General features: G+C 38.7%; 1 protein-coding gene across 3 annotated transcripts in view; it reads right to left on the bottom strand.

Annotated features, from left to right (window-relative positions):
* PRDM5 (PR/SET domain 5) overlaps window positions 1-26,671 on the bottom strand; it is a 223,117-nt gene that overhangs the window by 131,687 nt on the left and 64,759 nt on the right. For all 3 annotated transcript variants that reach the window (XR_012331893.1, XM_019928070.3, XM_019928071.3), the window contains exon 3: window positions 17,644-17,766. Coding sequence is in view for 2 of the 3 variants with exons in the window: in XM_019928070.3 (XP_019783629.1) it covers window positions 17,644-17,766 (123 nt within the window). In the remaining variant the exon portion in view is untranslated. The remainder of the gene's footprint in view (window positions 1-17,643; window positions 17,767-26,671) is intronic.

The following is a 26,671-nucleotide window of genomic DNA, read 5'->3' as shown; positions in this document are numbered from 1 at the left end:
AGGACCAAACAAACTAAACATGCCTTCCAGTCTAATCCTTTCTGATTCTACCACTATTTCAAAACATTTACTCCTGGATATCTAGGAGATGTAACTAAATTTCCTATCTCCCTTCGACATCCGACATTATGGATAAACCTCAACTTTCTCTGACAATTTGCCCATTGTCCCTTCTGAAGTACCACGCCTCACTAGGATAGATTTCCTGAACTCATGCATTTGAGGTTCAGTTCTGCTATTTCTAAACAGCAAAAGTAACTGTCTCTTGTTTTGCAAAGAAATACTAATCCTCACTGTGTGCAAATAAACATAACTCCAGAAGAGGCCATGGGTGACTTGGTATTTCAGCTGCATCTGTCTGTAACTTAACTTGGTATTTGTTTATTTTTTGGCAGACTGCTGTCCACATGTGGACTATGTAAGAAAAACCACGATTTTGAAATTGGCAAAGGCCCAATTCACTGTACTGAAAAGGTAGTAAGCTGCGAAAATCCAGATTATCTAGCTAAGACGACTAATGGGTCATCAGCACAAAAGGAAGTCTCTTCAAAACAATGCTTGGTCTTACAAATTCAAACAATCTATACCAGTGTGGGGCGGGGGAAGTTTGGACTTCTACTCAATAATCAATAGAAGTAGGAGACAAGTGACGAAGGTGGAGAAAAGAAAATATAATGAAATAGTGAAAATTCCATATTTAATATCCTGTCACTTAACTCTTCCTTACTAAAATCCTGAATCAGTCTCAACATCATGTCTAAGAGCTCCATACACAAAACTAAAACAATCAGGAAAAAAAAATCATTTCCGCAGCAAAGTTCACCGACTGTATCTATTAATTTTGAACTAACAATAAAACCAAAAATCCTTAAAATGAGACATAACTATGACAGATCATAGCATTCCAGTTTATCCACCACTCCCCTCCCAGTAGGAGGACGGTGGTAAGCAGCCATGTGGCTCAGAGTGCTGCAGGTGGGGGGCATGCTGTATCAGGTTTGACCAGGTGACTTGCACTGACCCATGAGATGTGATTAGAAGCAAAGTGAACCATGTCCAAGGGAAAGCTTTCAGAGCCATCACATGTTTGGGTCACTGCTCTTTCCCCTCTGTCAGGAAAATGCATGTCCCTGATAAGGGCTGTTCCTTCAGACACCAAGTAGAATGGAGCTGTGGACAGAATCGCAGCTTCCATCAGCCCATACTTGTGTGCACAAGAAATAAATCTTCACTGCTATAAACCACTAAGAGTTTAAGGATGTTTGTTAGAGCAGTCTTCTTGGCAAAAGTTGACCGATACCATAATTTAGGCAAAATAACATTTTTAAAAATTATTTTGAGAGTAAGAAGAAAACATCTCGCAATCAAGGAAAACAGTATTTAAAACAGTGAATAGTGCAGGATAAGCTAATTTCATGTTTAAAGTGCATTCAAGTTCCTGTAAGAAAAATGAAGACAAATGCAAATAAAACTGTCTCTTTTCTAATCACAACTCATAATTAGCCACATAGCAAGAAAAAAATTTAATATGATTCCTAGGAACGGGATACCATATGAAACAAAAAATCAAATCTATAAGCAAAGAATATCAATTACAAATCACTAACACATATACGTATCTCTCTTTGAGGAGTTCAAGCAAAGATAGTAATGTCTGAAGCATCATAAGAAACAAATCTGACATCATAGAGAAAAAAGTCAAGAGGAAAAATGAGAAGAATAAAAAGAAAAATTTGCTACATAGAAAAGAAGTGATGTGATCCTAAGAAACTGGCTCTTCACAGAAAAAAAAAAAACTACTATACCTCAGCTACTTTATTTAAAGGTAAGTTATCAATATTGACAGGCCAAAAAATTCTAGAATAAGATAATGCTATGGAGAATAGGGTAGCTATTTTATATACAAGGGATTAGAAGGCATATTGTGTTCCTACAGTACAGTTGCTCTATTTTTTTATATACAATGTTTAAAGGTTGCTTTCCATTTACAGTTATTATAAAATATTGGCTATATTTCCCATGTTGTACAATACATCCTGGAGCCAATCTTATACCCAATAGTTTATACTTCCTACTCCCCCATCCCTCCCCTTCTCTCCCCGCTGGTAACCACTAGGTTTGTCGTTTATCTGTTGAGTCTGCTTCTTTTTTGTTATATTCACTGTTTGTTGTATTTTTTTCCGATTCCACATATAAGTGATAACATGCAGTATTTGTCTTTCTCTGTCTGACTTATTTCACTTAGCATAATGCCATCCAAGTTCACCCATGTTACTGCAAATGGCAACATTTCATTCCCTTTTTTGCTCTATTTTATATTGGAAATGCTTTTTTTTTTTTGCGGTACGTGGGCCTCCCACTGTTGTGGCCTCTCCCGTTGCGGAGCACAGGCTCCGGACGCACAGGCTCAGCGGCCATGGCTCACGGGCCCAGCCGCTCCGCGGCACGTGGGATCTTCCCAGACCGGGGCACGAACCCGTGTTCCCTGCATCAGCAGGTGGACTCTCAACCACTGCGCCACCAGGGAAGCCCTGGAAATGCTTTTAACTGACATTCAATTAACTGATTCCCAGATTTACCTGACACTCTGCACATCCTAAAATCTGCCGAATGACGGCCAAGGCCACATACTCTCAGTCAGCAGCCTGCTCCCTGGTTTGCCTGCACACTCCTGTCCTCATCACTTGACTTGCTTGCTTGAGTCCCAAGGGTCAGCTGTGTTTGTTCCCACACCGGTTTATGCCACTGGTACAAGTTACTGTAATTATGTAACTTAGCTAAACACTACATAAAGCAAAAATATATGAGTCAGAAAAAATTCAATAGTTTCTAAGAAGATCAACTGAAGGTTTTGGAAAGACTTGCAAAGCAACCTGAGTGTAGAATCCTTCTCTTTTTATGATTTCCTCCCATCTTTTATAATTGCTTTCCTTTGTGTAATTTGACAGCTTTTTTAAAGCCTTACCTTTGTGTCTTTTAGTAAAACTGGATACTATACAGAGTGGTTATGAAAAAAAAAACGGTAGCAAACTCTAGTGAGAGAACCTAAACGCAGAATCAAAAAGAATTTGGTCACAGATCAAAAACTTGGCAAATAAATGTATATTTCTAAAACAAGTTAAAATGCAATGGTTGAAATATCAATTCTATGATAATTCTTTTTCTATTAATTGACCAAGTACTGGTCCATATCACATCAGAAAACAGGGTCTCACCCAAATTATTATATAAGCAAGCCAGAGCTATAGGTCCCCCAAACGTTCCTCCCTAACCATCTGGCTGGTCCTCTCAAAGTATTTACCCTTGATCTGTATTTATTTAGCTGTAGCCCCAACTGGGCTGTAAAGTGCACGGGGAAGGGTCTATTTACCTGTATTATATATAAATTATCATTCACCAAACAGTCATCATTCTAAACTGCATAAGCCTTAGCTAAGCACACTCCCTTCTCCTGTCTCCTCCCTTCCCCAAAGACTCCCAGCTCCCTGAGGGCAGGCACTCTAGTATATTCCTCTTTGTATGAATCTCAATACTGATGCAACACCTTGCTCACGGAAGGGTGTCAACAAAGGATCTGCTGAATTGAACTAAGTAAGAGGGAAACAAATGCAATTTCCTTTTGAATTAATAAGACAGTGAAAGCAAGATTCAGGGAAGTGAAACTCACTACAAAAAGAGTTCTAGAATCCATTTCCCAACCCTAACAAATTCTTAAGAATTCAAATGTTAGCCAACACTTGGGAATACTTCAACCAACTGGAAATAAGGGAACAAATTAGACAAGCAGATGTGCTCCCTAGAAAGAAGACCAGAGTCAGGCCAAGCACACCCCACTCAACATACCTAGAGTTAATTCAAAAACCTGTTAAAGAAACTGAATATTCATTCAACACATTTATTGTAGCACATAATGTGCACAGTACTGCAGAATACTCACATTCACAAGAATACCCATATTTGTTCCTGTCCTGAAGCACTTGAAATGCTCTCAGTGGAAACAGAACAAAATGGTTAAATTACAATAAAGTGCAAAAAGGGTCAAGACAGTTGCACAGAGAGTAGCAGCTGTAGAATTTGGGGAGGTAATTTCACAACAGTGTTTGAAATTCACAAGCTGGATGGGTTTTGCACAAGATAAGATCATGAGAAAATGGGTTTATTAAAGTAGGGAGAAGGACATCAGCAAAGTCACAGCATCACAGAGGGTATATTTGCCCTATGAAAAGAACAAACCTAGCTAGAACATTGGGCATTACAGAAAAGTTGCAGAAAACTAGACAGAAAAAGCAGCTTCAACACATGGAAGTACTGAAAAGTTAGGCACAGGTTAACCATGCCCTGTGAATTACAGCATTTGAGGAAAATTACAAGGCAACCACAAGAGGCTGACGTGACAGAAAAAAGACTGAAAGCAGAAAACTGTAAGATATTTTTTAATTTGATCAATGTGATGGTATAGTTCATGTGTCAACTTGGCTGTACCACAGGGTTTCCAGATATGTGGTCAAACATTATGCTGGGTGTGTCAGTGTGAGTGTTGCTGGATGACCTTAACAGGTGAATCAGTAGACTGAGTAAAGCAGACTGCCCTGCACAGCGTGCGTGGGCCTCATCTAATCAGTTGAAGGCTTGAACAGAATAAAGGCTGACCTGTCAGGGAGTAAGAGCGATTTCCTTCTGCCTGACTGCCTTCAAAGTGGGACATTGGCTTTTTCCCGACTTTGGACTCAAGCTGAAACATCGGCTCTTCCTGTGTCTCAAGCCTAAGGGCCTTCAGACTTGAACTACACCACTGATTATCCTGGTTCTCAGACCTTCAGACTTAGACTGGAACTAGGTCTCCAGTTTGCTGACTCATCCTGCAGCTCCTGGGACTTGTCAGCCTCCACAAACACGTAAGCCAGTTCCTTATAAGAAATCTCTTTATATACATATACACACACATACACACACATACATCCTATTCATTGTTTCCCTGGAGAACCCTAGCTAATAAAATCAAACTTAAAATTTAAGATGTTTGTTATACTGTTACAATAGAATCTACATGAAAAACTAAAGTACATTTGAAATACCTTCTGGTGAAAGAAAACATATTAACCTAGATATGAGTTTTTAATTTTAACTAAAATGAAACTTCTGATAGAGATAAGTAATTCATTTGAAAAAAGAATTTTTTGAGCACTTTACGTACCAAGAACTATGCAAGGACTAAGTATAATGTAGTGAAATAAAACAGATACAGTGCCTACCTTCAAAGAGCTTACAGACTGGGAGTGGAGTCTGCCATGAATCAACCACCAGAGAAATGGAAAATGACTTGATAAGTTTGAGAGCAGAGAGGGACACGGTGCTACTGGAGCATGTAGCGGAGAGAGCTCACCTCCTCCAGCATTAAGGGACAGCTTCCTGGTAATGTGATAACTTAGCTTGGATTCCAAGGACACAAATAAGAAGAACCCAGCAAAGGGAAAATGCATGTGCGAAGCAATGGAAGGGACTCAGACATTTAATAGCTGGCAAAAAGTATAAGGTGCAAAAAAAAAAAGAAAGAAAGAAAAAGGCTGGCTAGGATGGTAGGTGGATTCAGAGAAGCCAAAGGAAGAGATGTTTCAGGACGGAGGCACTTGTCAGCAACACCTAATGCGGCTGCAAAGATCTTGCAAAAAGCCTTGAGTGGCTTAGTGACCTGGAGAGCAGTGGTGACCTGAGAGAGAACAACTGGAAGGCTTAGGGAGGAAGAAGCCTGGTCAGTGTGGGCACTGGTGGTGAGAAAAACGGAGCATATAGACAATTCAGGGAAGGAGAAAGGGTCCCTGCTGGAAGGGAATATGGAATCAAGAGGGAAAGACTTTGAATAGAAAGAGAAACTTGATGTTTAAAACCAATGAAAAGAATCCTGTTGAGTGTGAGAGGGTAAATATCAAACGGAGAAAAGGGATAACCTACATTGTAAGTGTTCACCAGGAGGAGATACACGGGTGGAAGGCCTGCTCTTAGGAAAGAGAAGGGACCCTTCTCTGTGTGGGAGAAAGGATAGAGAAGAGGTGCGGCTGTAAGTAGGTGTGCATGTTTGATGTCAGAAGTTGCGGAACCTGTAAGTATTATTTTTATCACTTTTCTTAACATTCACCAAAATAAATGAAAAATGTATCTTCTTAGAACATCTTTTTAATTTTCAAGTATTTACACACATTAAAACAGGTTACTTATATTCTTTTATAGAAGCATACTCCTGACTACTGAACCCCCAAATCAAGTGTACAAATAACTTTTGCCTGTGATTTCTCCTGTCTCACAGTAACATATTTCACTAATTTTGGCAATAGGTCAATTGTAAACATCTCTGCAATTTCATTTATTAAAAATGTATTTAATGACTAAATGGGTAAAGGTGGTCAAAAGGTATGAACTTCCAGTTATGAAATAAGTCTTAGGGATATAATGTACAGCATGGTGAACAAAAAGAAATACTATTTGAAGTATATATTCGTCACTGCTTTAAAATGTACATGTATTCCTCTGAGTCTTCTAGATAAAAATTGGGCTCAGCATCCCTCTCTCTCTGGGAGAACCTGGATACCAAAATGGCATGTCCGACTAACTGGGTCAGAAAGCTCTGCTCTACCACTTCTAGGCTTTATAAACTTGAGCTCAGCTTTTTCATCTACAGAATGGGTATAATACTACTACTTTTGGGGGGAACTGTTGGAATTAAATGAAATAATGCTGATGCAAAAATTCTACAAATTTTTATAATGGGCCAAAGTCGCACAGTTTGAAATCTCATTTCATAAGCATGGATAATCTGTTTTCATTTGTTTTGTTTTCACTTACTGATTGACTTTCTAGAGGTAAAAATATCGTGGGGTTTCCTATGGGTTTTAGATGATGTCAAGAGAGTATTAACATATGTGTTACCTGACAGCAAGGTGCCAAGTATTTCAAGGGATTATTATGAATCTCCCCTATGTACAACATGATATTGGTCCTACTGAATTGAAACAAAGCAGTATATATTTATAGAAGTTTAACAGAAGCATATAAATGCTTGATAATAAGCATTTTCAATCTGAAAAAGTAGAAAAATAAAAGCTACATATAAGCACACTACATTCCAAAGTCTAGAAGTGGGCACAGAATTAAGTCACATAGGGAAAGCTCTCAAAAGCCTAGCTGGCTATACATGCTATTGCTTGAAGAAAAGTAGGGTAAATTCTCAGCAAGAATGACCATGTGCCTTTTTGTTCCTGTCTCCTGTCTGAAAAACTAATAGAACAGACAGATGTGTAAACCACCATAAAGTGTACACAACTATATCTCAAAGGACTTACTTAACCACAGGAAAAGAAACCAGGAAATGCTGCTTTAATCTCTGCGCACTGAGGTGAATTTAATAAAAATGCTCATTAAATCCCAACTTAAGAAATCACAGACACATTAGTCAATTGATTACCCATTTAATTAAGTACAGTAGGCCCTCCGTATCCCATATCCATGGGTTCTGCACCTGAGGATACACAGAGCTGACTATACTACACCATTTTATACATAAGGGATTTGAGCACCCACAGATTTCAGTATATATAAGGGTCCTGGAACCAATCTCCCACGGATACTGAAGGATGACCCTGTAATAAAAAGTGTGTATAGTTTTGACATAAATCAGTCATGATAATGATACATTTAATTACTTTCTAGACTCCTGTTAAACGAAGTTCCAAGTGAAAGGAAAGGCCATACTCAAGCTCAGAACTCCTCCTCCACTGGACTCTGTTCCTTCTGGACGCAATGAAGCACCACAGACAGTGGCCTACAACCCAGTAAGCAGTCGTCCTTTCTCCTTTCCCCAACCTGTCTTTTTTGAATCCTGTGAGATTTCCAAAGAGGACTAAGACACAGTTATGGAAGATTAGATTTGGTTCTAAGGTAACATTTCTCCTAAAGCTTTGTGAGCCAGTTTCCTCAAAATCTTGAATTTAACATACTTAGCTGAATACAGGGTAACCTGGTTGTGCGGCTTACATCAATTGAAAGATACATAAATTGTAAGAGAAATTGTACACCTTCTTTTGAATATTTTATCAGTTCAATGATGGAATGTGGAACTTCACAATTTACTTTTTATTGCCTAGTAGTGGCTGAACCTTTATGAGAATCTGTTCGTGAAATGGATAGAGTCGTTTTCTCTAAATAGAAATTTCCATAGAAAACCCAACTGTCACTGATAAATAAATAAATGTGGCTAATTCTAGTGTTTTCTGTTATATGCATTACATTGATTGCACTTTGCAGTTTATTACCTATTTTAATACCAATCATTAAAAACTAAATCTAAAACGCATCATAAAATATATCTCCAATTTTGAAAAACAAAAACAAATCATTTCCTTCTTTATGTTCACACACAAAAAAATCTTGCCTGGCAACAAGTAGTATGTATACTTAATTTCAGGTGTCTAGATTTTAGTTTTAACACTTAAAAATAAATTTCATACATAATATATATGTAATATATATATAATACATATATTTATTCGTTTAATTTCTTCCTCTGATAAATGGGGTATTCATGTTGTTTGCTTCACTGCATCAATAACAACTGTCTCTTCTTTTCACTATATTTTTTAGCAACTAAAAGATTTTAAACTTTCTTCTTTTTAATTTCTACCATACCTCTTCTTAAACTTTGTAATGGCATAGGCTGGTTCCAGTGTATTTAATGCAATGTTGATTAATTCTCAAATACCAATCTTTCATTATTACATTTGTTAAATGTGATTTGAAAGAACCCTACCACTTCACAGCAAAGGCCTCCTGTCCCATTAACCTTTGCTATTTCATTCCTCTATATCCCAGGTTTCTGAGTTAGTCCAGACTGGACTGTCTAGCTATTACTCAACAGAGTATCTGAATTTAAGACTCGGATTGTCTGTGGTTATGTCTGTAAAAGGACTTGACATAATGATGAGGTGCTATTGGCCACACAGTCGTCTGGCTAAGAGATAAAAATGCCTACGCTGTAGACTGAGATGTGTACACATGTACCATACATACTCAGCAGGGACAGAGTGAAAGTGTCCCTGCCTGACCAAATACTCACATGCACGCAAACTGCAGGCCAGAGTTCAAGTGGAAGCATTTGCTCTCGGTCATTTCAAAGGAAATAGACATAAGGGTTTTTTCCAAGTTGACAAGGCGCATGCAACTAGGTGTACCAGTTCCGGAAAAAGTCAGCAGAGGAGTCACGTGAGCAAGCACCCATTGGGCCCCCCGAGACGCATCCATGCAGGGTGGGCAGTGTGAAAACCAACGAAACCGACACAGACTGTTCTTGAGGAACTCCGACTAGTGACAGAAATTCATAGGTGAATAAATCATTGCTCTAAGTGAGACCATCGATATATTACGTGGTTTGGGTTTCTGCTCTGGTGGTGTGGGGAATATTTTTAATTAAATATTTTTTTAAGTTTTTAATTTTAAGTTTTAAATCCAATATTAAATAGAATTTAATTCTAAATGAATAATCATAATAAATTTAAATTAAATATTAAAAGACTCAGCACCTTTTCCTCCACAAAGAATCATTTCACAGAATTTCTATTATTCAATTCTATTTCATACATTCACTATCTCTAACACCCTGTTACCAAAGGCCCCAAATCAATTAGGAAACACACACTCTTCAGCCCTCTGGCTTCCTTTCGGTTAATGCTTTGCTGGGTTACAAAATGATGAGCCTTTGAAGTGATTTCTAGGGATGCTCCCCACTAGTACCCAGCATTCACTGAAAGACAGCTGAGAGCAGGCAGAATGTAGACATGTTCTTTAGGAAACAACCAACCTGCACAAAACCTGCTTCTTTGAAAAAGCTGAAAAGTGGCTTAGCACAAACATCACAATGATCCCAAACCTATCTCTAAGGTTGCCAAACCACTGCATCTAGTAAAGGTCTCTGCACAGCACAAGACATCTTCTACGTCAGGACATTTCTTGCGTCTATAAAGTCCTAATTATCTTTCCAGAGGGAAGATAGGCCACACAGCCACAGCCAGCAAAGTCACGGTAAACAGTGGTCAAGTGCCCTTAGCAGTCGCGTGTGTCCCTGTGCATCCAACAACCGAGGTGCCCAGGGGCCGGGATCCAGGCGTCTGCAGCCACAGTCAGGGGCGGGCCCCTTATGGTTCCATCATTCCATCCAGCAGGTTGTCCTGTCAGTGGTGAATGTTCACTGAGAAGTCTTCTACATGCTTAGAATTATATTAGCTACCTTGAGAGGAATTTAGAGGAAATAAAACAGATTTCGTTCTGTTTTACGTAGAGACAAAACTATAAAGACAACAACTATGGACATGGCAGGGGTAGTGATAATGCAAATACTTGCTAACATATATTGGCACATACAGGGGTCAGGGGTTTTGCATATGTTATCTCATTTAATATAATCCTCACAAAAATCCAGTGAGGTAGGTATTATTACCACTAATTCACAAAGAGGAACAGAGTTTTAAAGATTATTTTTACTGCTATGAAAACAGGAACTAGATCATCTTTTTAACTATAATATCTCCAATGTTGAGCACAGGCCCTGGCACACAGCAGATGCTTGGGAGCTATCGGTTGACTGAACGAGTTAAATAAATTGCTCAGCCAGTGAGGTTAAGGGTCAGGAACCTACTGCTTGAAATGGCCTTCCTTAACAGTATCCGAACTGGGCTGGGTTCTGCATTCCCTCTGATTCTATATCAAGGCCTCGTTTTGTCACTGATTCTAACCTTACCCCATCCTTCTCTAAAGCGCATTCCCCCCGCTGATCACTGCTGTAGCCAGCCTTGAAGACGGCCTCCGGTGACGACCCACCTCCTGGTATCCACACTCCTGTGAAGTCTCCTCCTGCACTGTGCCATGCTGGTCTGCGTCTGTGTGACTAACAGCACGCTACAGAAATGATGGTATGGTAGGTCATTTCCAAAATTAGGTTATAAAAGACTGCTGCTTTCTCTCTCTCACATCACTCTCAGAGAAGCAAGCTGTTTCTCTCTGTCGTGAGGAGTCCTAGGGAAGGTTTACACCGTGAAGAACTGAAGCCTCCTGCTGATAGCTATGTGAGTGAACTTGGAAGTGGAATCTAATCAAGTCTTCCGAGACCAAACAGCCCCAGCTGACTACCTGACTGCAACCTCGTGACAGTCCTGGAGCCAGAACTCCAGAACCACCCAGCTAAGTTGCTCCTGAATTCCTGACCCTCAGCAAAGGTATGAATGATAAATGTTTGTTGTTTTAAGCTGTTAAAATGTGGGTGAAATTTGTTACACAGCAAATATGTAACTAACGTAACCACAAATACATAGAGATAATATAGGCTAGATAAAAATCGTTCTGAAAAATATCATATGATATCACTTATATGTGGAATCTTAAAAAAAAAGGGTACAAATGAACTTATTTACAAAACAGAAGTAGAGGCATGGATGTAGAAGACAAACTTACGGTTACCAGGGGACAGCGGGCGGGGTGGGGGAGGATAAATTGGGAGTTTGGGACTGACATAGACACATTACTATATATAAAATAGATAACTAATAAGAACCTGCTGTAGAGCACAGGGAATTCCACTCAATACTCTGTAATGGCCTATATGGGAAAAGAATCTAAAAAAAATAAAAGAGTGGATACATGTATATGTCTAACTGATTCACTTTGCTGTACATGTGAAAACTAACACAACATTGTAAATCAACTATACTCCAATAAAAATTTTTAAAATAAGAAATGAAATAAATGTTTGTCAATGCAAAAAAAAAATAGCTCAAAAGTCGAGCTCCAATAAAGCTCTGAAGTGATTCATAGAACCCTTGGATGAGTCAAAAGGCAACAACACATCCTACTTTATTGCTGGGTGACACAAGGACACTGGGAAGCAGGATGGTCTTCAATTGAGGTAGTTGAGAAAACTACCTGTATGGTTTCTGGATTGACAGACAAAGAAAATCCTACCTACTCGAAAATTTCCCCTCTACCTAACCTGACATGCTCTGATTCTGAAATTTTACTTTTTTTAATTTCAAGAGATCTAAAGGTTAACTTTATCTCATTTTTAACACATTAGCTAGCAGCTGAGACAAAAAGAAAGGAACCAAAGGGGAAAAGAGGTCAGGACAGATATTGCCTAGACATCACCTTTATATGAAAAGAAGAAAGTGCAATGCTTTGTAATGAATTATGGGTAGTTGGGGAACTTAAAAAAGATCAAGGAGTATGTGATGTAAATAACTTTAAAATATATTTTTAAAAATTAAATTGTTCTGCAAATTTTCATCAGTTTCAAAATATGTAAATAGCAAGTTCAGACATATGGAAGTTTTTTTTTTTTAATTGTTATTGGAGTATAGTTAGTTGATTTACAATGTTGTGTTATAGTTTCAGGTGTACAGCAAAGTGAATCAGTTATACATATACATAGACCTACTCTTTTTTAGATTCTTTTCCCATATAGGTCATTGCAGAGTATTGAGTAGCGTTCCCTGTGCTATGCAGTTAGGCCTTATTAGTTAACTATTTTATATATAGCAGTGTGTACATGTCAATCGCAATCTCCCAATTTATCCCTCCCCCGGAAGGTTTTTAAATCTGACTTTACTCCTTTATAATTTATCTCAACTCTAAGGTATTAGAGCACAGAGGTTCAGAGAGTAGACAGGGGAGATAATTCACCAGGGTTCAAACCCTATCCAGCTACCCCCAGGCTGTGTGGCTCAGACAAGTCACTTAGAGTCTCTGTGTGCTAGTATCCTCATGTGACAAAGGGAAATGATAATTATAGTGTCACAGTAAGTATTAAGGTTTTAATACATATCACCATTTACTGGCGTATAGTAAGCATGCAGAAAGGGTTAGCTGCCAACATCATCATTATTAAGGATTAACTCATCCTTCAAGGTATCACTATGTATCTTAAAGATCTCTCTATACATATTCATTTTTCCTACCAATAAACTACAACCTCATTGAAAATAATAAACTGATAAATAATAAAATTCCCCCACTCCCTGTAGGAACATACGGCAACAGTAGGGTTGGTATTTAAAACCTCATAGGACCAATTACTTGTGATTTTAATTTAGTTTAAATTTTTACCCTAGTGAAAGACAAATATGTACCTTACTGGAAGATAACCCATTAAAAGACAGACCTGCAAGTTATTTAACTGATATTTTATTGAAGGAAATCGCCAGAGAGCTGCACCTTACAATTCTGTAACATACAAAGTCTAGAAAATATTGTAGAAATACCATTTGTATAAATCTGATAGGAAAAAAATAGAAATAGGGAAGAAACAGAATTAGAGGAAACTATGTATAATTTTGGCTATAAGTGATAAATCCTTTTAATATTTCTTTTGGTTGGCTGCTTGGCTGGTACCATTCTGCATCAACACTATTTGATAAGCCTGTTGACCTTGGTGGCTTGATGACAATGGAGAAAGTACTATTTGGGCTCTAAAAACACGCAAGTTGCTGCTCTCCTTGGAGAGCCACATTTGATCTCCCACTTCTTCATACTGAAATGCCATGTGTCACCAGAAAAGACTCTGGGATAAACTGTCTAAGATTGTCCATCCTCTCACAAGGCACAGGTAGGAGAGCAAATAATATGTAATAAAATAGCTTTCCCGGTAATGGGGAAACCAAACTGACATCGGAATCAGGGTGGAGCTGTTTTGATACCACAAGCTCAGCTCAAAGCCCAGTGCCCTCTAGACTTAGTTAGACCACCCCATCCCCTGGCACCCCTCACGGAGTAGTGGACCAAGACCCAAATATTCTTCCATATGCTCCTTTTTTTTTTTTTTTTTTAGAACAACAAGCCATCTTTCATTACGTTGATAAGATAATATACTGTGAAAAGTCCCAGGAAAGGTATGTCTGGACACGTGTCTTAAGAACATGAGATACAATACTCTAGCTCTGAAATGACTAAAGAATTCCAAGTTTTAACTTTAAATGACATAATTCTGTATTTAAACAAATAGCTTTCTACCAAAAGATCAGAAATTTTCAAAAGCCTGCAAAACACTAAGTAGTTCAATTACTTTTCAAATATTACATATTTTTTTCCTTTAGTATAATAAAATTAGCATTTAATAAGAATCACCCGTTCCTTACGGAGCTTAAGAATTCTCTTGGTTCATTTTAAGCCAAATCTTTCATGTTTAGAATTTTCTGGTTTAGTCAGAAATAGTTTTCATGGGTCTGAACATCCAGTTCAACTGATTATTCTGAAATGTGCGCATGTGGGAGGAACTGTTGGCCTATGAGACCCTTCTTCAGTAATTCAGATATTTAAATCATCATTTCCAAAGCAAGTCTTCCAAAATCAAATAAATTGCAAAACTAGAAGTATAACTGAGTCTCCAAAAAAGAGTTCCCATCCTCTGCCAAAACAGACCTTGAATTCTTAATCCCTTGTCCAAAAAAACTGGACCAAGTATTGACGTTTTCCACCAAGCAAGCCACATAGCCACAAATATTTCTCATTTACTTCACTCCTGGGACACACAGCTCAAATAAAAAATTTCCTGAATACCCTGAATTTCAGATGCAACTTGGAAGGCAAGTGATTCATAATGCTTTGCAGGAAACATTATGATCTTCTCTTACCAATTCAGTGTTTCTGGAACGCAGTCCTCAGGAGATAATCCCAACTAATCAGAAGGATGATATCACTGTCAGCCATGTGACCCAAATATTAAGCTCTCTGCCTCTAGCTCAAATGTGATTTTGAACCCTGAGCAATCCACTTCTCCAGCTACTGTTCAAGTAAGAAAGACGTTACCTCAAGGGACCTAGCAAAGATGCATACTGTGCTCCATGGCAAGAAACATGGTAGCACCGCACTCAACCCCCCCTTAGGAAAGGCCAAAACCACGTTAAAAGGAATTAAAGGCACTGTCATCACTTCTGCACCCAAAGACTCTCACAGTGGCCTCTGAACAGTCACAGATTCTAATTAAATTCAAGTGTGAAACTTCACATAGCCTCCAGCTAGTTTATGAGTCCTACTCTACTGCCACTCCCACTTCACCCCCTATTAGCAAGTCAAACAATAACATCTTGGAGTACCAAAGTTGCAACAGTCATCTTTTGTAGATTCCTATTTGCTTTCAAGGAAAGAAACACAGTTGAAATAGAGGAAGAAAAGTACTGCACTGAATACAGCGAATTAACATGAAAACTGTGTAAGTCTTAGAAATCCTGGTTACCAAAAAGGAGAGAAGTGTAGGTGGCTACAATATGATGAAATAAACAGGGCATAGAGTAGCAAATCTGGGTAGCGAAAGATGGAGACAAACACTTACTGACAGTAATCCGTTAACTAAAGAATTCAGTATAAGCAAAATGTACAGTTGAAGGGAACTCTTCAACAAGGATAAACCTGATGAGAGATTCTGGGGCAAAACTCAAAGCTGAGCATATTACACCTTGAAGGTTTGGGCAAATGGAGAGAGCTACTGATGCTACAGAAATAACAGCCAATAGGAAGAACTGCCCAAAAAGGAATTTGAGAACAGCTTAAAATCATTATTTAAGCATAAGAAGAAAAGAATCTAGTTTAAACAGAATAATATTCTCTAAAACACAATAATGAAGAACCTACAAAACAATGGGTTTGCCTAAATTGGGTTTCATGGTTCTACAGGCAATTTTGATATTGTTAACATTTACAAAGGAACACTTAAACTGAGTCTGTAAATTAAAATTAGGATATAACTGAAGATCCTGTGAGATAAGTATGCCTCAGAAAACCATAAAAAAATATAAAATACTTGAAAAAAAATAATGTCTACAAATTAAAAAAAAGAGATCAACTTCAATGTGTGATTGGATCAACACATGTCACGAACAATCTAAAAAGTGGCTTGAATACAGCTGGCTGCCAAAACATCCTATTTTGCATCCCCCACGTGGCCCTTTGGTAAGTCATCACTCATTTATCCATACTAAAAGAAACAGTAATCACACTGGTGATCCACTACTTCTTTTTACTGAAGAAAGCTGGTGAGCTAATAACATCAGGAAATGAAATATTCTAAATGATTGTGTTTTCTGGTTACTTTAAAACCTAATTCTGTGCATTTTTCCCTCTTGCTCCTGTTGGTTTTAGACTTGGAATTGAGTGAAATCAGCATAAGCTCTGAGAGTTTTGAATAAATGACATAATATATATGAAGCTTCTAGAATAGTGCACATGGGTAAATACTCAAAGAACTGTTAGTTCCCTTATTCTTTCCCCTTCCCTCTTGCTTCTGCCAACCATAGCTTTGCTTCCTCTTCTGCAGTTTAGGATTCAGGAGCTGAGTTTTCACATGTGATAAGTTAATTCCCCAACAGAATGTAATGTTTCTTTATTCTCTTAATGATCTGTCCAGTGAGTTTTAATTATAGAGCCCCTCTAAAAACTCCTTGCCTTGACCTTTTCTCTTCTTCCCTTAATTTCCACCGAGGGATCACTGAAGTTCAACTCACAGTTTGTATTAGAGACTAATGTTGTGTGTAGCACTATACTAAGATATAGGGATACAGAATTCAGGAAAACATTGATCCCACCTGGCAGAGTTAATTTTATGTGCCAGCTTGACTGGGCCACAGGGCACCCAGACAGTCTTTCAAACACTACTCTGGGTTTTTCTGTGAGGGTGCTTTTGAATGAGATTAACGTTTTAATGCATGAATTTGAGTAAAGGAGATTGCCCTCCACAATGTAGGTGGGTCTCGGCCAATCAGCTGAAGTCCTGACAAGAACAAAAGGGTCTCCTTCCCCCAAGTAAAAGAGAATTCTTTTGCCTGATGGCCTTTAAACTGGAATATCCACGCTTCGGGCCTGACAGCCTTTCAAGTGGGACACTAGCTCTTGCTGATTCTACAGCAGCCTTCCAGTCATCAGACTTGAACTAGACCATCCATCAGCTGTTCCTTGTTCTACAGCAGCCTGTTGCCTCTGGACTCAAAGTGGGACATCGGCTCTGCAGATTTTGGACTTGCCAGCCTCCAATTCCTTACAATGAGCCTCTTTCTCAGTCTCTTTCTTTCTCTCTCTGGATGGATGGATGGATGGACTGACAGATAGATAGCTATACATCATAGATATAGATATACAGATATAGATACATAGATCCTATTGGTTCTGTTTCTCTGAAAACCCTGAGTAATACAATACCCTCAAGAAGCTCAGAGTACAGTCATAGGGATATACCCAAATAAACTTTCTCCATGAAGCCTTTCCCAAACAATAACACAGAATATGGTGCTATGAGCCAAATAAACCATCAAACAGAAAAACTATCAATAAACATTCACTGAGTGAATTAGAAGTACTTGAAAGCAGAAGCCGCCAAGGACAATATCAGCCCATGTAATTCATTCCCTCAAGGATTCTCATAAAGTGAGTGATCTGGTGTCAATTTACAGCTAGGCTTGCCCTTTCCTGCACATGCTGCCTAGATAAGATTTCTCTGCTTTTATGAGTTAGTTACTGTTATTTGAAGCAGGTCATTGGGAAATAAATTTAAAACAGGGAGTACAGTTATAAATTAGTTCATTCCCCTCGCAGTACAGAGTACAAATAAGAAGCAAATAAGCTCACCTGAATGGCAGCCAAGTTCTTCTGCTCCTGAGATGGTGCCTCATGGACAAAGCGAAGCCAGTTGGAGTGCCGTGGGTTGGTAGCATCCAATATGTACAGAACTTCTCCCTTACTCCCACGAACCTGAAACATAAAAGCTCCTGAATTTGTACTTGAAGTTAATACTAACCATACTAAATAGATTACCCATACTAAAAATAACATGATATTTTTTATAAGTATTACCTTTCTTATTAACAGGTGTTGAATAGATGCTGGATTAACATCCGTTCTTCCCTTTAAACATATGTACAAACAGAGCCTACTTTAATTTGGCAGATGTCTAGATGACTCACAATTGCAATCAACTCTCAGAAGCATCCGGTGTTGATAGCTCTTTTCTGGTCAAGATTATTTATTTGTAGGTGTATTTCAATATATGTGTCACAAATGCAATTGTTCAGGGGATAACTATAATTGCAAACCATCCCCTTTCTTTCCACCCAAGACGGCAGGGCTGCTTGGTTCCCCAAGTGGGAGGGGTGGAGCTGGATAAATCCTTTCAATTTCTCTCTCCACCTGCCTACGGAATCATTTCCATATGCGGAGAATTTGCTAATCTAACCAGTGGAATCTGACATCCCCTGGGCCACAATTCACATTTTTAACTAGTGGATGAATAAAACAAGTTCAATTTTGTCCTTTCATGGCCTGCTCATGTCTTGCTGAGAACGACGGTGGGCTCTCTGTTTTTTGTTTCTTGCCATAAACCCTCCCGGTCAGATTTACTCAACTCTCAATCAGGGGAGGAGGGTAACTGCCAAAGGAGCAAGTACTCCACTGGGCATTCTTGAATCCAAGTTGCTTCGAATCTAGCTTCTCAAAACCTCTGCATTGTAGGGTACTGGGCACTTGCTCAGTTTAATAAAACATATACCAATCTCTACCCAATGTTCATTGTGTGTTTATATTCAATTGGAATTGAGGACAGGAGGGGGGGGAAGCAATGCGTGATTAGCACTCCACATCTCTAACACCAAGTAACACAAATATAAACACTATACCTTCACTGACTTGGAGTGGGAAAAAACAAATTCCAGACCTCCAAACTTTTATAAAGTAAAGCACAACTAGCCTAATAAGGTACGTATTTTCATGATACATTTGGACAATCATTCATTCACTGAACAAATACTGACTGAGTCCCTACCATGCTGCCAAGTACTGCTAATGCACTGGGAATCTTTCAGTGAACAAGACAGATAGATGAAGCCTGACCTCACAGCACTTAAGAGCAAACAAGCACAGAATATAACTTCAGGTAAAGGTAAGTGCTACGAAGACAACTAAAGGATAAGAGGAGGATGCAGAGTGAGGAGAGAAGGGCTCTTCCAGATGAGCTGGTCAGGCAAAGCCTCTCTGATGAGATGACCTGAAAAGAGTCCTAAATGAAGGGAGGGCACAGCCCAGGGGAGAGCTCAGGAAAGTGTGGTTCCAGGCTAGAGGGAACAGCAAGTAAAGGGCAAACAGAAAGGCCCTGAGTTGGAAACAAATTAAGAACAGCAAGAAGGTCATGAGGCTGGAACAGAAGGAGCACCAAGACAATGGTGGGCGTTGAGATCAGACAGGCTGGCATAGGCCATGGTGGGCGTTGAGATCAGACAGGCTGCCATAGGCCAGATCGTGCGCTGACCTGGAAACCAAGAAGCCACCCCTACAGGTCAAGTTACCCAAAAGCTGCTGTGTAAGAACATCTGCTGCATGCACTGCAAGGACTGATATTCAAGATTCTAATACATATTGTCTGGGAAAAAATACAGTTAGCCTGCCCCTTGTATCTTATATCTGCCATGTTTCTCAAACAATCCCTGTTTTCTTAAGGGCCCAAGGATCCTCAATAATCATTTAAAAATCTCTCTAATAAATGGCAGACCCTCACTGGAAAGCAGGGATTTAATTTTCTATACTGTAATCGCTAAAAGAACGTAAGACTATAAATACATCATATTTACATCTCGTATGTTTAGGTGTGAAGCTATGGGAATTTCTCACTAAATAACGATCTCACGCTGAGATCTGCTTTGGGAGGTCCTTGAAAACTGTCCTGCCTTCCTGCTTACCCGTTAACTCAGAACCCTCACTGCCCACTGGGTGATGCCAAAAATGTCCAGCCACACTGCTGGGAAAAATAGGACACTCTACAACCCCTCTTCAAAGAGGACACCAGTTCACATGTGTTTAAGCAGAGTAAAAAGGTAATTCTAAATATCTGGGTATAAAATCTCCTTTCCAGGCTCCTCCACAGCTACAGTAACAAAACTGTTTATATTGACAAACAACTAAATTAAGCAGAACAGGTAGCATCGCCACTAGATACCTGAAAGATAAATTTTCTCAGAACTGAAATCTAAAACCTACAACTGTTGTTGAAATCCACACAGTCCAACTGATTCTATGTAGGGAAACACCAGCGTGCTCGCCCATGGCAGACCGCATTTGAGAGGAGAAAACTACCTACAGAAACCGGTTAATGGCTCTTCTTAGCTATACATTTGTTACCCAGTATTAAGTACAATATATATCAGATGTGTTTGACATTTGAAATTCTTTCTTCAAAGATGTGAAACACAACAAAGATTTCTCTGTGACTTATTATAATAAGCCCATTTTACCAGGGGCATTGTTTGTTCCTTAGTTTTTCAGCTTTTTCCCAGGCCCTTTGGCTCCAGCTATGTTGAATGACTCAGCAACTCAATTCCAGTCCATCAGATGTATGCACTTTCTGGTTGTCTATTACCTTCTCACATCATATTCTGGCTTAAGAGACATGCACAATTTAATTTTTTATTAAAATGCTTACAAGATTTGTCACATTCAATCATCTAAATTTATATATTATCGCTTATACTCTCATAACAACACTGTAATGATATACTACAGTGGCTTACACATTCATATTTGAGATAACTTGTTTTGTTCATTAACAGAGCCATTGCCCATTTGTTTCACTCTAAACATCCTTACCCAAGTGACTCTTAAGTCCCTGCACAGACTTTGCAGGCTACCTGTTTTCTCCAGCTTTCGAGTGGCTGGTCCTTTCCTCGTTCCTCCATTCCGGTCCTCAACACTTCACTGCAAGCTGCTGGATTATCTGCTCACATGACTTTTATCTTCCTACCCTAACCCCGGCATTCTCCTCACTGAAATATCTAAGAGACATCCAAGGATAATCTAATCCATCTTTCCTCTTCCCAGAGAAACCAAATCAAAAAAACTCTAGACAGATGGCTATTATTAAAGTCTCCATTTATCTATTTTAATTTGATACTGAACCCTGAGGGAATAAATTGAACATTTTTTTAAAGACTAATGAATAAAGAAGATCCAAAATTCCTCTTAGTACCATGTTCCAGCATCGAACTGACCTTTACAGCCAATGTGTATTGTTTTTCCTTTCAAAACTAGTCTTCCAAATGCCATCTTATTCTATTTGAATTTTCATGGAAATGAAGTGTATTGGTTACTGTCCTACTGAAGGTCATCTTCTGAATACCTGGGGCCTACAAAGAAGTCAAATTCTCATCTTGCAGTAAAAACCATCTCAATCCCAAACTCTGATCTGCACAGTCTTCCTAAGCCAGTTACACAAAAATAAGTTAGCTAAAGTAGGAAAGGGACAGAAACCCTCATGTGAAAATGAAAACCTTCCCCCTTTAATCCAGTCATTCATATCTCTAGGACTCTGTCACTGTATATTAAATGAAAATTATCGCTGCGCAGGAACTTGGCAGGTTCTCCGCTCTGTCAAATGCTACCGACGTCCTTTTGCAAGGTCCAAGACAATGTGCTACAACGGATCTGTCTTTTTTCCAGATTAAAGATCAGCAGCATTAAATATGTCACAGTTTGTCTTCCCACCCAGCAAAGGACGGAAGAAATCACAGAAAGACTCAGCTCAACAAAAGTAAACCCTAACATGTAAATGAAAGAAATGGAAATACGTAATCAAATAAAATATATAAGAATTTTTCTTTCCTTAAATTTAAATATTTTCCCTGTTAAATTGTGTCAACTATAGACAGAAAAGCTTATTTATTACTTGGATGGTTCATTTTCACAGCAGAAGGGTCGACAACGTTACTCTATTATTTTCCTTCAATTATTCTGAATGCCTGAGGAATCTTTCACTCAACACATACAGGACATCAGGGTTCCCAGAGCAAAGCTAATCAGCCAGATTGGTCCCCAGACAGGTCAAAATGTACCCAATGGAATTTTATTTAACATATGGTAAAATTTAATGGCAGTGAAATATAGTCAGTTCCAAAAATATACAAATAATATCCTTAATTAGAAGTCACAATATGTTATGTTGATTTATTAAAGAAACTATATTTTCCTTTCTGTCTTTCAACAAGACTTTTCAAAGAAGGTAGTTTTAAGAACTAAGATTTAGAGTATGGATGTCTTTAGAGGATAAAATGTCATCATATTTTTGTATTTAAATTACAGGCATTCTTTCGGCAATTGTTTTTAACTGAAGGCCAGATGCCCTGCCTTCAGTATTTAATTACCCAGGCTTCATGATATCTTTAGGACCACAAAAAACTAAGTGTGCTCAAATAATCAATTCTGACAGCACACTGTTGTCAGATTTAAACTAAAGAGACACACTTTCAGAAATCAGCAAAGATCATCCCTAGGAAATGCTAATGATTTACAGTTTCTAAGCAAAGGGATGGTTTTTTCCTGTTTTTTTTTTTTTTTTTTTTTTTTTTGCGGTACGCGGGCCTCTCACTCTTGTGGCCTCTCCCATTGCGGAGCACAGGCTCCGGACGCGCAGGTTCAGGGGCCATGGCTCACAGGCCCAGCCGCTTCGCGTCATGTGGGATCCTCCCGGACCGGGGCACGAACCCGTGTCCCCTGCATCGGCAGGCGGACTCTCAACCACTGCGCCACCAGGGATGCCCTTTCCTGTTGATTTTTCAAAGTATTCAGTCTAAAATTCTTCCCAGCTTTGGTGCCTTTAAACACACACACACGTATCACCGTAGCGTATCTACTTATATCTCCCCCACATAGTGTCCCATGATCCTAATCCCCAGAACCCCCGTCCTCAGACGGCAAAGCACACAGAGAGAAAACACAGCCTTTTACAGATGACTCTTCACTGAATAACATCCATAATATAATACACACAAAATTAAATAACTTAAAAAGACTGATGAGAAAAATAAAGTCTCTTTTTCATTATAAATAATTAGTGCCCTAAATATTTCAAGCTGGAAGGAACCTCAAGAAGGCATTCTAGAGTGGTAAAAATGGTAAAAATGCTGGACCAGGAATCAAAAGGCCAGATGTCATCCAAGCTCTGACTGTATCGCATAGGGTGAGTCATTTCCTCTAGCTGAGCTGAGCCATGGTCTCCCGACCTCTAAAATGGGGATGACAGTCCCTGCCCTGTGACCTCACAGACACTGCGTGAGCCTCAAAGGAATAAGATGCATGACTTCTTTATACCAATGAATATTTTGCAATCACAAAGTTATCAGTACACTGTGGAAAGTGAGGCTCACAGCAACTAACAGACATTCTCAAAGACGAACACTGCTTTCAACAGCGCAGCTGGGCACGTATGTACCATTTTTCTGCCATGTCAGCTTTTTCAAGGAACAAACATGAAGGATATCCTAAAAACCCCTATTCAAACCCAAATACATACAAGTAGCCTCTGCTTGGACACCTGAAGTAAGAACAGGTGCCATTACTAGGTAGTAGCAAACCCAGGTGTAGTTTCAGCTGAGCTGACACGCTTCCTTACGCCAAATTCAAACATGTTGCTCTGTGACCAACTGCATTCAATCCCAGCTCTGTCCTTTCAGTAGTTTTAATTTCTCTCCTACATACATACAGCCCTTCAAATTTCTGAAGGCTGGAGTCCCTCCTTCTCTACACTTTCTCTTCTACAAGAAAATAACTCTTTCCTTGTCTGATGTGATAAACGTTCCTTCACCATCCTGGTTGTCCCCATATAGATGCACACTAATCTGTCAAAACTCTCAACACGGGACAGAAGTCAGCACACAAAGGACTATTATGATCTGGGCACTGTCTCTACTGACGCAATTTAAAATCACAAAAGCTTTTTTGGTTGCCATGTCTTAGCTGAGGTTGCCTTTTTAATCACGTAAGCTGTATCAAGGAAGTTCTCCTGATACCGTCAAAGGCAAGTTTAACTGAGGAACTCGGTTAGGTTTCTGTAGGTAAGCAAATCCTGTACTTGGGCACCTGTACAGATTGTTTCAGAGATGGAAACCTTTTATTTGGTACTGTCTCAATAAATATTTTATTCACTAAAAGCTCAGCTAATGTGTCTTTTTTTTAACTGTCTTGCCTTTATTTCCTTTAAAAGTTCAAAAATAATTTATAAGAGGTAATGAGAGACTTACTTGAAAAGCACTCCATATCTTGCTTTTCAAAGTACTTTTTAAATTGGGCTAATTTTTTAACAGAAGAAATAACTGACATGACAACGTGAAAGACACAGTGAAAAGCATATCATCTTTTCCATGGTAAATTTATGAGAGCGCCTTAGCAGTGTAGCCACTGTCCCTTTCTACAGTTTTACAAGCATGTTCAGACAGTCAGATTTCAGTGAGATTTTTGGATAGACTAGTTTTTTACTGCATACAGAATAAAGTAAATTTAGCTGGCATTAGCTTATTATACCCACTGCTTTAGGGGTTTTCTGTAAAGAACATGCAAAAGATAGTGTATAGATACTGTGGCATCCATTTGGACTGCTTAGTGGCTTTTTTTTTTTTTACATTTGATTTTGTCAATATCATAAGACAGGTAACTTCTCTATAAGTAAAGTATTATTTCACCAAAGAATCAGAAAACCACATTAATAAAGTCAGCATGTCTTTTGACAATTTGGTGTGATCCATCAGATCCATTAGAAATGATTCACAAAACTTTAAATCTGGTTAAAGTTTTATGAGCCTATAGCGTTGCTCAATTTTTAATACAGATTTGAGACTTAGACAAAGCCTTGAAGTCAGCTTTTGGAGAACCCTCCCTACGGTATATTAAAAGGGCACAGAAAATATGGCAAAAATATGAAAATTTTAGTAGCAAAATTCTACTTATCAGACATGAAAGCATTTCAAAGAGTTGGTCATATAAAAAAACAATGATAATCTCCAAGATCCAGAGATCATAGTTTTGATATTGTTTTTAAAAGATGATGCTTTGTATCTGAACGTTTCTGGGCAAGGGTTATAGAAACACTGAATAACAAAGAGCACTGTGCAGTCCACAGGGAGAAAAAATGAAAAGGAAAAGAAAGATCCATTTTTCCTTTGATTCTTATCTCCTAACCCAAATTCCACTGGTGTAGTCACTGTTTTTAGATTTTTCCTAAATATATAGCTTTTCTACAGCTATTAAAATTGAATCTGCCCAGCCCATTTAAATTAACTGTACTCTCTTCATTCACGTCTTCAAAATATACGCAACTTCCTCGATAAAGAAACAAATGAATTATCTTATTATAAGAATACACCTAAGGCAATCAAGTATTTCCCAATCACTAAGGTTCATCCTTTCCCTTCTTATAATCATCCAACAACCACAGTTCTGTGCTGAAGAATTCTAAAAGGTAACATTGGTTATCAGTAAGCAACATTTATTTAACAACATCTACTGCGCAGTTCTTTATCAGTTATTTTAAAACATGCCACGAGAAGCAACAAATGAAATTCTAGAATACAGTTCCTTTATTCAACATCTTCAGTATTAATAAAGAAACAAAACATGATTTAAACAAAAAACCCACAGAGCAATGCCTGGTTATTATAAAGTAGATGTACAAATAAACTTCATTCATTTCAAAAACATTTAGTACATACAGATGTAAAGTAACACACAGTTCCAAGTCCTGAGGATGGACCAAAGTGAAAATAGAATATTAGAAAAGAGTATGTTATGAAAATCTTTCAGTAGACAAGGTTTGAGAAAGGAGTAAACCCAGCAGGCCTCAGAGGCCTGCTTGTAAGATTGGCCTTTGACTGGCAATGGGAACTTGTGTTCTCAGGGTGCCCCCAGTAAATAGTTAATGGGTAAGGGTGGTTCACTGTTCCTGGACAGCGTAAACGCTACGGTTTATGCTGAACACCTGCTTTTCTTCTGGGAATCTGGAATTTGGGTGCATGCTAAGGCAGAAGGTGCCTACAAGCCCCCAGTAAAAATCTTGGGTACTGAATGTCTAATGGGTCTCCCTGTACAGAAACATCACACGTGTGTGGCTGCTTCTTCATGACTGGGAGAAGAGTGAGCTCTGTGTGACCCCTCACGGGAGGGAGAAAGCGTAAGGAAATCTATACATGGGTTCCTCCAGACTCTACCTGAGCCTTCTTCCCTTATGATCCAGCTGTACCGCCTCGCTACATCACTGAAATAAATCTTACCCATGAGTACAACTATATACTGAGTCCCAGGAGTCCTTCTAGTGAATCTCTGAATGTGGGGTAGTCTTGGGAATCCCCAACACACAAGATGAGGCTAGTTCCAGTTGCTGAATGAATGGCATACAAATTTGTCAACAGAAGAGGTAGAAAATCATTTCAAGATCAACAGTTTTATCATACTCATATTTAAATTACACAAATTAAACTACATCCATTCAATGAAAGGAAAAAATAAATAAGAAAAAATCAAAGAAAGAAAATAAATATTACAGTTAGGACCGTTCCTTTTCATGGTCCATAATTTTAATGACATGAGATTGTTGCCATATGAACTGGTTTCAGAACCTAAGCCCTGCATAAGCTGTGATTCCACTGCAGGGAACGTTATCCCAATGAAAGAATGGTAGAGCAGCTGAGGCATTTTGCGCAGAGGAAGCAAGATGAATGACACTGGTTGGGAAGACACAGCTAGTAAAGAACAAGGGGACTCAAATGTGGTGGTTCAGGCAGCAAATTCAGAGAAATAACAAGAAGTAAACGGGAAATGTGTCAATTAGGAAGTTTTGTGCCTCACCTAA

The sequence above is a fragment of the Tursiops truncatus genome, chromosome 5, assembly GCF_011762595.2.
Source record: "Tursiops truncatus isolate mTurTru1 chromosome 5, mTurTru1.mat.Y, whole genome shotgun sequence".
NCBI classification, from domain to species: domain Eukaryota; kingdom Metazoa; phylum Chordata; class Mammalia; order Artiodactyla; family Delphinidae; genus Tursiops; species Tursiops truncatus.
Note: the sequence above shows the minus strand (reverse complement) of the source record. Positions and strands in the feature narration are given on the sequence as shown.